Raw genomic sequence first — 15,863 nt, forward strand, 5'->3', positions numbered from 1 at the left:
GAACACCCCATTGTGTTCTTGAGCCAGAAAATGTTTGGACCAAGAAAACAGGTATGTGGCTGTGGAACATGAAGCCTTGGCAATTAAATTGGCTACTAACCAGGTGAGGTACTTTCACTCTTGTCACAGACCATGCACTCCTCCAAAGGATGGTCTTGCACTAAGAGTGATATCCTTGTGTCACTAGATAGTTCCTGAGCCTACAACCAAGTCCTTCATCGTCGAGGTACTCTTTATGCCAATGTTCATTTCTGGGTTCATGACCACATGGTTTGGAACACCCAACCCAACAGGTGTGGTCATTGTGCCATGTCACGATTGTGCATTTCGGAGACAACTTATGGGCTCAGTTGATGATACTTACCACTGAGCCAGGGGTTGGCACTGTGTATTAATGCCTTCTCTTTATCTCTCTCTGCAGAATGGAAGATTGACAGCTCTACCATTTCTGATGTCACTTCCAGTATCTGGCATTCTGGACCTGCCCCTTCCTGCTGGAAGTGTATAAGACCAGACGTTCAGCCAATTTAGGCAGTTCATCTTTGAACTTGTTTCTAGAAAGATGTAATTTTGTTGCTCCTTTTAGTAAGTCTATTTTTCCTTGTTATTTTCAATAGTTTACAGGTGTGGCTTGCCCAAACCTTTTTAATTGTCCTTTTGTCTTGCACCTTGAATGGGCCAGTGTCCTAGCCAGAGGTGGCTCTTGCTTTGTGCCCTTTGCTCCTGTAATAGGCTACAGTAAAGAGGATCCAGAACATAGATTAGACCAGACAGTGCAGCCGTGTAAATTTAGTGTTTATAATCATCATTCCATTATTTGGACGAATCCGCGAAGGATCTTTGGGTAGCTAAGCCGTATAAAGTAGCAAAGGCATGTTTAAAATTTACCAAGGGCATGAATAAGTATAATCGCAAACTAAACAAGAAATTAATTTCTTCTGTTTGCAATTGATGACACAATGTGTTATTTTTAAAATGAAAAATATTGCACCACCTTAGTAATATTTACAAAATTAGCAATTTATGAGATTCAATATATACACACTAGGACAAAACAGACCTGTTTTCCCACCACTTCACTCATTAAGACAAGTGCTATTATTTAGCAGGACTGTGCTTTAGAGAATTAGTATTCCAGTGTGGTACAGCATGACAAAAGAAACTTTCATATGGCTTTGAATTTTTAACTTTCAACATCCAAATTCTAAGGATATTACAGCCTAACATAGCTTCATAGCTATTTATGTTAAATGTTAAACTTTTATCATTTATTTCATTTAAAGGTAATATGAACAATGCATTTTTTATCTGCCCTTTTTTTAACAAGATGTGGTTAGTTTCTAAGCAACCATGCTGAGAAGAAGATAAAAAAACTTCACTAAAGAAGAAAGAAACAAAAAAGTAGATGTCAGCATTTAGTCATTGCTAGCAAGTAGCCTGCCAGTTAATGTTACTTCAGAGATGGACTTTAGTTTATGACGTCTTCACAAAGTACAAAGTGCTTGTAATTTGTCCGGTATGGTACATTTATACTTTACATAATTAAAGAAAGCCGCCACCCAGACTTGTAGATGACAATAAATTAAGAGGTAAGTAAACCCTAATTTCTGTTTTACATTTATTTGAACTTGCTCTTTTTATTTCATACAAACATGCACTTATTAAGTACAGTAATCTGTTTATCAACTAAAATTGCAATACAATTGCTTCATTCACAGAAGTGCTGAAAAATGTCTTGCAGGTTTAACTTGTTTAGAGATTTTTGCAGAAAGTATGGAAGAGCAATACATGAAATAAAAACTGCTTTCATCAAGCTGCACCTTCCTTATCTACCATGTGTTGCTCTAAGCACCTCCTGAAATCTGTCAGGGCTACATTTTGTGTTGTCTTGTTTTTTTTGCTGTACTACAGTTGAGGTCTAGCTGTCTTTTATCAAACCTACTTAAACCAATTTAGGGATGCATGGCAGGCCCCCTTGTGTAATTATTTTCAAGGATCTCTCTAAAGAGACTTACTCTGCCACCTCAACCAGTATCCCATTACTTTCATTTACAATAACCTCTTCACATCCGTACGATCATGGGAGTTGGAGCGTATCCGGAACTAAAAAACATGGCCACTTAACTATAGGATTCTTTTTAAATACTTCAGTTAATTCCGTAAACCTGATACTTGTACTCAACCTATTTGCATTAAACAATAACATTGATTTTTAAGTGTAATTGTATTCACCATGTTCAATGCAAAAGGATAATGAGCAACTATGAATAACAAAGAAAACTATTTTGTTATTAGACTGTAAGAACAGCCACCAAGGAGAGCAGATCACAGGTCACATTCTTTTAACATCCCATTGTCTTCTTCCTGAAAAAGTCTGTGCTACCAGCATCCAGCCATCATGGATAAAAAGGTAATATTGCTTTTCATCCTACGTTATTGATTCTGTGAGAAATGCTATTTGTGTGGAGTGGGGAGTAACAAAAACATCCATTTTTTTGAATCCATATTAATATGGAGTTGGTCGACAGTATAACAGCATCTGCTCTTTGGATTTTGGAGTGTATTTGTTTCAATTTGTGCTATCAGGTAGTGATGTTAGATCAGAAGATGTGGCTCGTAATCTGCGTTCCAATTCTTCCCAAAGATGTTCAGTAGGGTTAAGGTCGGCTGTGTGTAGGCCTGTCGAGTTTCTCCACAACAAACTTGTCAAGCCATGTCTTTATGGATCTGGTTTTGTGCACAGGGGCACAGTTATGCTGGAAATAAAAGGGCCTTCCCCACACTCTCTGGTCCTGCTCTATGAGTCTAAGTGGTCTACTACTTTGTGTCTGAGCTGTTGTTGCTCCCAGACTCTTGCACTTCATAGTAATAGCACTTACATTTGGCCGAGGCTGATAGAGCAGAGCAGAAATTTTACATACTGATTTGTAACAATGTTAGCATCCTGGGGCGGTGTTATGTTTAAAGTCACTGAGCTCTTTGGTACAGTCCATTCTACTGGAAACGGTTGTCAATGGAGATTGTATGTCTGTGCGCTATGTGTTTCATTTTATGTACCTGTTAAACATGGGTGCAGCTAAAACACCTGAACTTAATAATTTAGAAGGGTGTCCGCGTGCGTTTGCCTATATAGTGCATGTAAACTGTATTGTTTTATCATGGATAGGCCTTTGGAGATACCTCTCCCCAAAACATATGCCTTCTCTTACCAATGTGGATTCACGGTCTAATGTCTAATTCTCTTTTATTCTGACCTTTAACAGCACTTGAAATATAATGCCCACCCTTTATTTGTGCTATTGTATCAATTCTATTAGAGACTACTCCTCACCCACTGTTCTGACTAATGCTCTTAATAGAATTACAATTGCTTTTTTACTCTGACCTTTAACAGCACTTAGGGTTGTGACAGAATCAGAGGACAATAATAAAAAGTTGAGGTACCAGCTTGGTAACCCTGTATAATTGAATGGCAAGAAAATGGGGGGGCAGGGGTATTTTCAGACTTCAGGATAGAACTGGCAAAGATGGTGGAGCTTCCAGTTTTTAGTCCTTCCTGCAGGATGAGATGGGTCCAAGTGGATGGACACCGGAAGTGATGTCAGTGGAGTTTCGGCTGTCATTCATCTAGTCTGCAGAGGGAGGAAGAGAGAAAGGCACTAGAACAGTGCCAACCCCTAGTCCGGTGGTAGAATTGCAGTCACTAGAGCCCTTCAGCTGTCCCCAGTGCACATGTGCGTAACAGATAAGACCTGTGTTTTATTCTAAATCATGCTAATTTATTAATTCTATACAGCCTGCATTTTAAATTTAATTTAATGGAATGTACTTTTCCTCTCCTGTTGACCTAACTATTGCACCTAGCTTTTGCTGTTAGAATAAATAGAAATGCAATCCAGTTCATTCAGTTTAGTATTAAAGTGTTCAAAATATTAATATTTATCAATATTATATGCCAAAGTGGTGGCACGGTGGCACAGCAGTAGTGCTGCTGCCTCGCAGTTAGGAGACCTGGATTTGCTTCCCGGGTCCTACCTGCGTGGAGTTTGTATGTTCTCCCCGTGTCTGTGTGGGTTTCCTCCGGGTGCTCTGGTTTACTCCCACAGTCCAAAGACATGCTGGTTGGGTGCATTGGCGATCCTAAATTGTCCCTAGTGTGTGCTTGGTGTGTGTGTGTGCCCTGCAGTGGGCTGGCACCATGCCCGGGGTTTGTTTCCAGCCTTGCGCCTTGTATTGGCTGGGATTGGCTCCAGCAGACCCCGTGACCCTAGGATATAGCGGGTTGGATAATGGATGGATGGATGGATGGTTATGCCAAAGTGGAAGCAAACTATGATCTGACAGTCCACACCATACAACCTGATAGTGTAAGCTGTTCGGTCTCTCATGCAACGTTGTTTCCACATTGCTGTTCAGCATTTCATGCTCTTTTGCACTGCATATGTACCTCAGTCATGACAGTATTTGTAGACTCTTGATCAGCTCTTTTACTAACCCTATATAGCTTATTGTACAACAACCATCTACTTCCTTACCCCTGGCAGTTTCTGTCCCAACACCAGTCACTTTTCCCTCTCCACTGTTTACTAATCCAGGGCTCATAAAAAAAAATAATAATAATTTTTATTGTCTCCAAAAAGTGGTCAACTTCATTCTTCAAGTTCATAAAACTAAAATAAGCTCCTGACATCAGAAGTGAGCCAAGCTGTAGCAAAGCATGCTTGTGTGGCTTAGCTCTCAGAAAAAAAACACAACAGAAGCAGCAACTTCACACTCAGAAGTGGAGGCTGTAAAACAATGAAATGCTTTTTGTGGCGGCTGCCTTTGATTAAATCTGGTTCTCATCTCTTATCAGAATACATCAAGTAACACAGTAGTATTTCTAAAAACAGTGGACTTACAGTGCCACAGTCTTTAAAACATTTCTCTTAAACTAACTCAAACTATTCTTTTCTAAATAAGAAAGGGAATATGGTCAAGGTAGGTTTTGTGTATAACAAGGCATGCTGTTGCCTCAAAAGCTTGCATATTGTAATCTTTGTAGTTAGCCAATAAAAGGTGTCATTTTGCTTAACTTCTGATTACATCCATAATGGCTAACGGTACAATTTCCTAGTACTACATAGAAAAATAATAGTGTCCTCAAGTTATAGTTTAAGGTACTTCAAGAAAAGTCATTTTTCTTCCACCTGCACATGTGCCTGCTATTTATACATGAATATGTCTAAATCTGTCAAAGGATGAGGGCTGTCAAGGCTCTAAACCTTCACTTGGGTTCAGAGACAAAGTCAAATCATTTACAATAACTGGAGTAAAGACAAGTATCAAACAAATAGCAATGGTAAGTATAATGGAAGTTTGAAATACAAGAGTTCATTCTGTCCATCAATCTCACATGGTTAGTTAATAGGGAAGTTGTCCCAGGATTTCATACAGAAAGATTCCCAGGGTTTTAAGTAGTAGCCCTGTATAGGTCCATCTGTTGTGGTTTGGGGATTATACCTGGCTGAATGTCTGTACTCCCTTTCTCCAGACATTACAATTGCTTTTTTTCATTTCTTTTCTTCTTTTCACCTTTCTTCAATGTCTGGTCACCTTTCCTCACAACTAGAAATGGCTCATTTTCTTTATTTTTCACCCAAACTTAAGATCAACTAGCTCTGAAAGAAATGTTCTTAAATGTTCTTCTTCTTGGTAATCACTTGAAATTCTCAATGGCTAGCTAGCCTTTACAAAGAGGCCAAAATTCTATTCTATAAACATCCCATAAGGTCTTGTAGACTTTGCCTTGGGTCTGTTATGCTTTATGCCAGTGGTCTCAAATTCTGGTCCTGGAGGGCCACAGTGGCTGCAGATTTTCATTTTAACACTTTTCATAATTAGTGACCTGGTTTTTCTGCTAATTAACTTCTTTTTCATTAATTTTAATTGACTTGCACTTGAAGACTCTGACCCCTTAATTGTTTTTCCATCAATTAGGAGTAAAACAGTAATGAGATACAAAATGAACCAAAACATAACCAGCAAACTGCATCCCTCATACAATATCTGCAAATAAACAAAAGAGAAGGTCTCAGGAATGCTTATCTGCTCAGGTCCACAAAACATTTTAGCAATGCTGTTAGAAAAGAGAAAATCAAAGTGTCTGCTATTGCACAATGAGAGCAGCAACAAGCCATGGAATTAAAGAATGAGTTTAATTAACAACAACACTCGGTGCCAAATAAAGCAACTGGTTGGAGTGACATTGGCTGGAGTTTGAAGCCCCGAGATAATTGGTCTTGTGTTGGTTCACTCATTTCACATTTCATTTCTGTTTGGGTGCCATTTAAAGAAAGAAATGAAGCAATTCAGGGGAACAAATCTTAAAAAAACAAGTCAATTGAACGGAAAAGGAGTTAATTAGCAGCAAAAATGGGTCACCGGTTAAGAAAAGTGTTAGAATGAAAACCTCCAGCCATTGCGGCCCTCCAGGACCGGAGTTTTTAAGACCATTGCTTTACACCAGGGGTGCCCAACTCCAGTCCTGGAGGGCCGCAGTGGCTGCAGGTTTTCATTCTAACCCTTTTCTTAATTAGTGACCTGTTTTCAATGCTAATTAACCTCTTTTGAATTCATTTCATTTGACTTGCTCTTGAAGACTCAGATCTCTTAATTATTTCCTTTTCCTTAATTAGCAGCCAAACAATAATGAGATACAAAATGAGCCAAAACAGGACCAGCAAACTGTGACTGATCTGCTCTTAGAAAAGAGAAATTTCACAATTTTGGAAATGTCTGCTATTGCACAATGAGAGCAGCAACAAGCCATGGAATTAAAGAACGGGTTTAACTAACAACAAGACTCAGTGCCTCATTAAGCAACTGGTTGGAGTGAAATTGGTTGGAGTTTGAGGCCCTGACTTAGTTGGTATTCTATTGGCTCACTCACTTCACATTTCACTTCTGTTTGGGTGCCATTTAAGGAAAGAAATGAAGCAATTCAGAGGAATAATAAAGAGAAATTCAGGGAAACATTTCTTAAAAACCAAGTCAATTAAAATTAATTCAAAAGAAGTTAATTAGCAGCAAAAACAGATCACTAATTAAGAAAAGGGTTAGAATGAAAACCTGCAGCCATTGTGGCCCTCCAGGACTGGAGGTGGACATCCCTGCTTTACACCATTCAGTCCTGGCACATAGTTGAGAAAAGACTTGGTTTTATACCAAGATGGCACAAGCAAACACCTATATTCAATAATTCATCTATCCTAACTGGATGACATTCAGGCAATTACCCTTCTTGGTCTCTTCTGCATATTTTATAATATCTCTGGACTCTGCCCATTTCAAAAACAGCTTGCATGGTTCAGTCTGCCCTCCACCACTTTTTTCTTTTATCTCCATCTCGGGTCATCTCTTAAAGGATAAGTTTAGTATTTTTCGTTCTGTATTTAGATTAAATAAGCTATCATTTTACTCAGCAACTTGTCTGACTACGAAGACAAGAATACATTTAACAATATTGCTGAGCCATAATTGTAATATATAATTAGAAGATCCAAAAGATCATTAAGGATGGAACAAAGAAAAGAGCAAAATATGAAACTGGAAGCAACAGACAAATGTCAAAGGGTGGTGCACATGTGGAAAATGTGAAGTTATGATACTCATGAAGAGTGCTTCTGTTGTAGGGAGTTTGAATTGCTGCTTCCACTACCGGAAAGCTTAAACGTATAGGGGACGTTTGTTACGTGAAGCTGCTGTAGGTGCGACAGATAAGTAGAAATTTTCAGGTATCATCCATCACAGGGTTCTGGAGACAGGTCTCCACTTTCCATAAGTAAATAAAAAAGAAACTATCAAAACCTGAGGGACCGAATGGATAGCTTTAGGAAATTTGCTTTTTGATGTTATTTTTGGCAGTGTTAAAAGCTTACTTAGCATTGATGTATAAGAGAACGGGTTGATTGTATGGGAATTATTATTTATTTATTTAGCTGACATGTTTATCCAAAGTGACTTATATAGTTTGTTATAATACATACAAGAATGACTGCATATTCTCCAGTGTTGGTGTATTGCATGTTGCACACAGGATGAATTCTGATGCATTACAAGACATGCTCAATCCAGACACTATGTATTTTACTTTTTTTTAAAGACTGTTAAAACAAAATTGTTCTAAGCATTATTAGACACTTGTTTGGTTTAATGCTGATCAACCTCCTTATTTATGTTGTGACCTGTAGGTGGCATTGCAGCACCCCAAATCCCAGTCACAACCTCACAGACACAAGTCCTGGGTTCAAATGCAGACATTAATACAATAAAATACCTTACAAAGGTTTCTCTGTAAGAAAGGCACATGCACAATATAGTACACTCTTCTTTTTTTCCTCTCTTTCCTTTTCCTACAATGCCTCCTGGTGAGCTTTGTCTACATTCTGCACCCGAATCCAACTCCCCTAGGTGAGGCAGAGCAGCTTCTTTTGTTGAAGACCTGGTCATTTGTAGGAATAACTTCAGATGGAAGTCTCTCAAAGCAGGGATCACCCTGCAACTCCCCCTGGAGACATCCACAGAACCTAACAGGGTTGCTCTACAGCACTACAGTATCCAGCATGCTCTGCAAGAGTCCATGTGAGTACCAAATCCCAGGGAGAATATCAGAGGAGAATGTAGCCAGCTGTAGTTGTCTCCCCCAGATCTTCCATTGGATTTGCCTTCCAGCCTGGTAAAAGTCCTTGCTCCAACATACTCTTCATATTTTTTTCATCCAACTCCATGGCAAAGACAGGAATTGTTCTGTCTTCTCTTTATCCTAGCTGCTTGGCCAGGTAATAGATGTGTACCCATCCCTGAATGGATGCCAGCCCATAGGTGCTGTCCATTACAACGTCTAAACTTCACCAATGACAGTAACTGTGAGCAGACAAGCAAGCAGGAAATCTTACCTTAAGAAAATAGTTCCAAGGATCTATGATAGAATAATTGTTTCCAATTTTGTTTTGTTATCACAAGGATGCCACAAAAACACTGAAAACATGTTTTCTTAAATTGAAACATTTGCTGCTTCCAAGTGGACATATTTGGATATTTTAAGCCTTGTTTTTATATTTGGACCCAGATTACCTTAAGTCCCTTTATAAGTTGCAAGAACAGACACGGTATTTTTAAAATGTATTAAAAAAATGTTTTAAATTATTATATACCATGTGTTGCCAGGTGCAGGAATGACAAATTGTCATATTAAGATTTGCCAACTGAGTCATCTTGTTTAATGGAATAGTAAAATAAAAAAAAATAAAAAAACACCCGTCATGACATAATACTTCCCTGGTTTCAGGACAACAAAATAGAAACAAAATATTCCTCTCTGGGTCACTTTTATAAAAGTCCATTTATAAGTGTGTCCCTTTAGCAAAATGATACCTCCTTCCAGGAGTCCAGTGGCTTTCTGATCAAAGGACTAGAAAGGGTGTAGTCAGGTGCACTCCCTGGGCAGTTTCTTGGGAGAGAAGGACAAGACACTGTTAGCGGTAGCACCTGCTTCTGGGCCCCTCAGGTTATTACATCCCTTGATGGAACCCGTAAGGAGGTCCTCAGATTTGCATGCATGACACATGATTGTGAAGAAATAACTTTGAATTGAAAAATACTAACCTTATCTTTTAAGACCAATGGTGTCTGTTTACAGACTTTTCTTCATTGATATCCTCGATATTTCTAAGTATTACTCCTTCTACCAAAAGCCCTGTATCAGCCATCTACTCTTTATTATCTAAACCCACCTATAAACCTTTTTCTGCTGCTTCTCATTATAAAAAAACCCGTTAGGATACAGTGTTTATCAATGTATGCTTGTCTTCCAAAATTCCAAAACTATGTTTTCACAACTGCAGATCATTTATAGAATACTCCTTACCTCTAGAAGGCTGTTCAAACTTTTGCTTGGTATCTGATCCGTTGTGTTATTCCTGTTCACTTGATGTTCTTGGTGCTTTCCTTCATGTGTTCTGGGAGTTTCCCAGCATTTGTCTTCTGGTCTGCAGTTGCTCATTTTCTTTTCTGTGTACTAAAACTGTAAAATTCCTGATGATTCTTGTGTTTATTTTAATTATTATTGAAAGAGAGTCATCTTATTGGGTACTGTAGCCACAAAAATCATTGTTGTGTCTAGATGGAAATCCCCAGGATGGATGACTCTTCAACAATATTTTGTTTCATTTTTTAAGTTAATCCATTTTGAAATGTCCATTGGTAGAATTAATAATGCTTCTTCTAAATCCACCAACCTATGGGTGGTGGCAGCTGATGCACTAGAATACTATATAGTGTAGCTCTTATTCTATTATTATTGTTAGCCTCCTTCCACCCTTTTTTAGCATCTTTCCATTGCTGTCATTCTCTTTAGTGGCCATACTTATCTCTACTTGAAACTCCCAAGCACTGGGGTGGGGGAGTGGGGGCTTGTTTTTGTTAATATTGTTTAATGGTTTGAATTTCATAATGGGGTTGGAGGGAGGGTGGATTATGTGAAGGATTTTATTATGGTGGTATTAACTTTTGTTATTTCAAAACTTTTTATTTTATTTATTGTTTGTTTTTATTGGTTGAAATATCAATGCAAAAATTTTGCTCACAAAAAAAAGCTTGGGCAGGACAAACAATCATTTTATATCCTATTTGAGGAATATTTCTAGGCTTCCTATTGGAATCAGTTCTATGTTCAGAAGCCACCAGATCACAGCCTTATAAATTCTTTGTCCTGGCAGTGGCCCGTATCATTCAAATCCCATGCTAGGACTTTCCCTTAGATGGCTTGACCTCAACTCCAAGAACACTTTTATCCACGTCTGGACCAGAATCCCTTCTCTTAGATTCTAACCTTGCATTATATATGTATTTTTGTGAAATCATCACATACCAGGAGTTTTTGTTGAACAATGAAAGCCACCAAATATTGTCCCACTTAAAAAAAAAAAAGAGTAACCAAGGTAAACAAAGTAATTACTGTATAATTCAGTTAGTTTAAGTAACACCGCATGACAATTAATGGAAACCATTTTGAAAGGCAAGATGGAGTGTCAGCTGTCCAGCATTGAATGTAGGCCGTAAACAACTTACCTACGTGTGAGGGAATGGGGTGTAAACAAACTGCAGCAGAATTCTCTAGATTGATGAGTCAAAATTTGAAATTTTGTCCAATAGAGGATGAATTTCTGTGGGCAACAGTGAAGCACAGTGGAGGTTTTCTGCAAGTCTGGGGCTACATTACTACAGACAGAATTAGTGATTTTCAGGGGCTCAAAAGTTTTTGGACAAAGTAACATAATCATGAATATAACAATCGTTTTCAATACTTGGTTGAAAATCCTTTGCAATCAGTGACTGCTTGAAGTTGGGAACCCATGGCCTTCTCCAAGTGCTGGGTTTCCAACCTAATGATGCATTTCCAGGTCTTTACTGCAGCTATCTTCAGGTGCTGCTTGTTCGTTTAACTTTTTGCCTTCGGTTTTGTCTTCAGCAAGTGAAATGCATGTCCAACTTGGTTGAGTTCAGAAGATTGACATGGCTTTTAAAGAATATTCCACTACTTTGCATTGAAAAGCACTTAGTTTGCTGGTATGTTTTGGCACATTGTCCATCTGTACTGTGAAGTGTCTTCCTATCAGTTTTGCGGCATTTGTTTGAATCTGAGCACACAGTATAGCCCTGTACTCTTCAGAAATCATCCTGCAACTTTTTCAGCACTCATATCATCAGTAAACACCAGTGACCCACTTCCATTGGCAGGCACGCACACTTATGCCATAACACTGCCTCCACCATGTTTCACAGATGATGTGGTATGCTACAGATCACGAACCATTCATTCCCTTCTCCATATTCTTCTCTATCCATTATTCTGGCACATTTTAATCTTAATTTCATTTGTCCAAAGAAAACTGTTCCGAAATTGGACTGTTGTTTTTCTGGCAAAGTCTAATTTGTCCTTCCTATGCTGGAGGATTACAAATTGTTTGCACTTTGTGGTAAAACCTCTGTGGCTGTGATAGGCCTACCTATCAGAGAGTGTTCTTGGTTTAGCTAAATGTTGTGAATTGGTTTTTCTTCACCAAGGAAACAATTCTGTGATCATCTAGCAAAGTTGTCTTCCATGGTTTTCTAGGCCGTTTGGTGTTGCTGAGATCACCAGTGCGCTCCTTCACTTTAAGAATATACCAGATGGTTGATTTGACCACTCCTGGTGTTTCTGCTATTTTTTAGATGGGTTTGCTTTGTTTTCTCTGCCTAACAATGGCCTATTTTCACTTACACGGGCAGCTCTTTGGCCTTCATATTGAGAGCTCACAGCAACAGCTTCCAAATCCAAATTCCACTCCAAACCTTCTACCTGCTTAATAATAAATGAAATAATTAGGGACTTGCACACACCTGGCTATGAAACAGTTGGTCAGTCAATAATCCAAATACTTTTTAGCCCCTGAAAATGGGGGGACCATGTATAAAAATGGTTGTCATTCCTAAATGACTCATACTATATTTCTGTTAAATCCTTTGAATTCGTACTTAAGGCCTACACTTCAATCATGTAATTATTTCTTCATTTCAAATTCATTGTAGTGGCATATAAAGCCAAAATTATGCAAATTGTGTTACTGTCCAAATACTTATGGACTTAACTGTATGTTTGTGTGCTTCCATATATATAACAGGGGTTGCAAGGTTTATAAAAATATATGTATATATCCAGAATATTATGGAGAGCATGCTGACATCCCTTCATGACATACCCATTTGTTGTGATATCCACTGTGACATATGTTATCCACTATGTTGGTGACATCCTCGGAGGTTGCAAATGAAAATATTTCTTAATTTTAGTGCGTTACTCACAGAAGCAGTAGTCTGCAAGTTTTTCACTGATTTTGCAGGTGTTTGCAATGTGATATTGTTCCATGAATCCCTCACAGTCAACCTGAAGAACCTATATGAGCGTACTGCTCAAACATACACCTCCACAACTGAATACACCATTCCAGTGAATAAAACATATCTTATCTCCAGCATGAAATCACAAAACTAAGCTAAAAGTGGACAGGACTTCAGCTAATTTTACGTGACTACTTTTGCTGCTATTAAACTAAGATGGAGCTTCTTATGCGTAAGGGACTTATTTTTTGTGTGCCACCCATTGTATATATTAATATGTTTGTGTGTTGGGTACATGTGATGTGTTTTTAATGAGTAGTTACCATAACAAAATGCTCTGCCTGTATTGTTTATTTCAGGAAATGACAAAACTGGAGGAATATTTCATGAGGATTGGATTCAAGGAACCATATGATAAGCCTGACTTGAAAACGTTGATCCAACTGCAGGAACACTTCATCAGAAGTGTTCCTTTTGAAAACCTTGACATTTTCTGTGGAGAGCAAATAGTTTTAGACTTTGATGCCATCTTTAACAAAATAGTCAGGTGCAAGCGAGGGGGGTGGTGTTGTGAAAACAATCAGTTATTTTCTTGGGCATTAAAGGAGCTGGGATATAACATCATCAACTTGGGGGCAAGGTCTTTTAATAATAAGAAGAATGATTATAACCCATTTGTGTCACATTTCATTACAAAAGTGATAATAGATGGAAAGTCGTTTTTGGCAGATGTTGGTTACGGTGTGTCTGGTCAAACCTGGCAGCCTCTTGAACTTATATTAGACAAGAAGCAGCCTCAGGGCCCAGGTGACTACCAGTTCATAGAAGAAAAAGGAATGTGGCACTTAGTAAAGTTTGTAAGAAAGATTGATATTCCAAATGAAGCTTTTGCAAAGTCTCCATTGCTTAGTACAAATCCTTGCAGGAGATTATACTGTTTTAACATGGAGCCACGTGAAATTAATAGCTTCAAGGAAATATGTTACTACCTGCAGACCTCCCCTGACTCTCAATTAAATGGGAAGGCAATCTGTACCTTACAAACACCAACAGGGGTCCGTGCTGTGATTGGTAAGACTTATAGTGAGGTCACCTACAGCTACCAAGATGGAGCTGATCTTTATGATATGTCAACAGTAGCTGAGGAGGAGATGGAGAAAATGTTCAAAGAGAAATTTGGAATTGACTTGAAAGGCAAATTTGTGCCTCAAAACACAAGCTATTACACTTTATAGAGGACAGAAATCAGTCATTTTAGCAGGAACACTCAGACTGTTGGTGCATAATGACATTTGGCTGCGCATCAAGTCTATCAGAGCCAAATCGAGTTACTAGTTAATATGTATTTACTCAACTGGCATAGACAAGAGAAAGCAGTTTAAAATAAAGATTATAACTCAAACATTCTTCAGCTATTTCTTACCTGCTTCTATTCACAATTCCATTCCCTTTTTTTTGCAAGTTTACCTTCCAGTTTGCATTGTTTGTAGAATGCAAACTACTCTTTAATTTTTAAATAAGATATTTCATTGATTTTTAAACAATAAACTTATTCAAAACATTTTCAGACCCCTTCACTTTTTTTACACTTTGATATGTTGCAGGCGTATGCACTAAAATTGTTTAAATTTGCCTTTGCCTTTTAATTAACATCACTCAGTACCTTAAAATGAGAAATTGGAAACAGGATTTTATAAATCTTTGCAAATGTATTTAAAATAAAACATTTCGGTATCATATTGACATGAATATTCAGACCTTTACTTGATACTTCATTGATACACCTTTGGCAGGGACTCCAGCCTGGAGTCTTCTTGGGTATGACCCAACAAGCTTTGTGCACCTGGATTTGGGTATTTTCTGCCATTCTTCTCTGCAGATCCTCTCGGGCTTTGTCAAATTGAATGGAGACTTTCAGGTCTCTTCAGAGATATTTGATTGAGTGCAGGTTGGCCCTGGTTGGGCAACTCAAAGACCTTCCTGAAGTTACCCCTAAGCTACTCCAGTGGTGTTTTTGCTTTGTGCTTAGGGTCATTGTCCTGTTAGAAGGTTAACCTTCAGCCCAGTCGGAGGTCCAGAGCATTCTGGACCATGTTTTCATTAAGGATATCTCTTTATTTTGCTCTGTTCAGCTTTTCCTCAACCCTGACTAATACCTGCTAGTGAAAAACAACCTAAAGTAAGATGTTGTCACCACCATCCTTCATCATTGGAATGGCATGCGTAGAATTCACACTAAAACATGGCGTGCGGACAAAAGTGGAAATGTGTGTACGCACAAAAAAATCCAGATGCATAAATCTGTGCGAATGCCAGCTTCCACGTACTTCCGCTCCATAAATCCTGGTCAGCGTGAAAAGTAACGCATGTGCATGCGCCTGCTCCCCCACCCCAACTCCTCCCAGAATTACACATCTTTGAATATGCAAATCAATATAAACAGCCTTCAAGCTCAGCGTTCTGTAAAAAGGTAATGGCAAAAGCACGGGGGGAATACAAGAATTTCAGCGAATACCAAGTAGAGACAAGGAAAAACATACTATTTGTTGGTTTAAACAGTGGTATATACAACAATAGGAAGTTGATCAAGCTCAAGTTCACAAAGTCGCACAGTGCCCGAAATAAAAAAGTTGTTAGATTTCAAAGTCACCGTGAAAAGGTGAGTCGTAGCCCACCATCTGACTGTCATATGGAAGCTTATTAGGGTACAGAGAAAAGAAAAAAAAAACAAGGACAAAGTGAGGAAAAAAGCACGGAACTTTAATCTCAAAATTTCCACTTTAATCACATAGTTTATATTGTCATTAAAGTAGAACATCATAAGTTTTATCTTAAAATCTTTAATTTACTAGTTTCTCAAATACCATCGTAACTAAAGTAATACGTTAAATGCTATGTTTGTACGTGTTTTTCTATGTGCTCTATGTGTGTGAATCACTACGTGA

General features: G+C 38.3%; 1 protein-coding gene across 1 annotated transcript; it reads left to right on the forward strand.

Annotated features, from left to right (window-relative positions):
• Window positions 1-1,121: 1,121 nt before the first annotated feature.
• LOC120535561 (arylamine N-acetyltransferase, pineal gland isozyme NAT-10-like) lies at window positions 1,122-15,209 on the forward strand. Its single transcript, XM_039763493.1, has 3 exons — window positions 1,122-1,589; window positions 2,296-2,410; window positions 13,278-15,209. Exons 2-3 carry the CDS (start codon window positions 2,399-2,401, stop codon window positions 14,151-14,153), a joined length of 888 nt encoding a protein of 295 aa, XP_039619427.1. The 5' UTR covers window positions 1,122-1,589; window positions 2,296-2,398; the 3' UTR covers window positions 14,154-15,209.
• Window positions 15,210-15,863: the final 654 nt, after the last annotated feature.

This window comes from Polypterus senegalus, chromosome 9, assembly GCF_016835505.1.
Source record: "Polypterus senegalus isolate Bchr_013 chromosome 9, ASM1683550v1, whole genome shotgun sequence".
Classification (NCBI taxonomy): Eukaryota; Metazoa; Chordata; class Cladistia; order Polypteriformes; family Polypteridae; genus Polypterus; species Polypterus senegalus.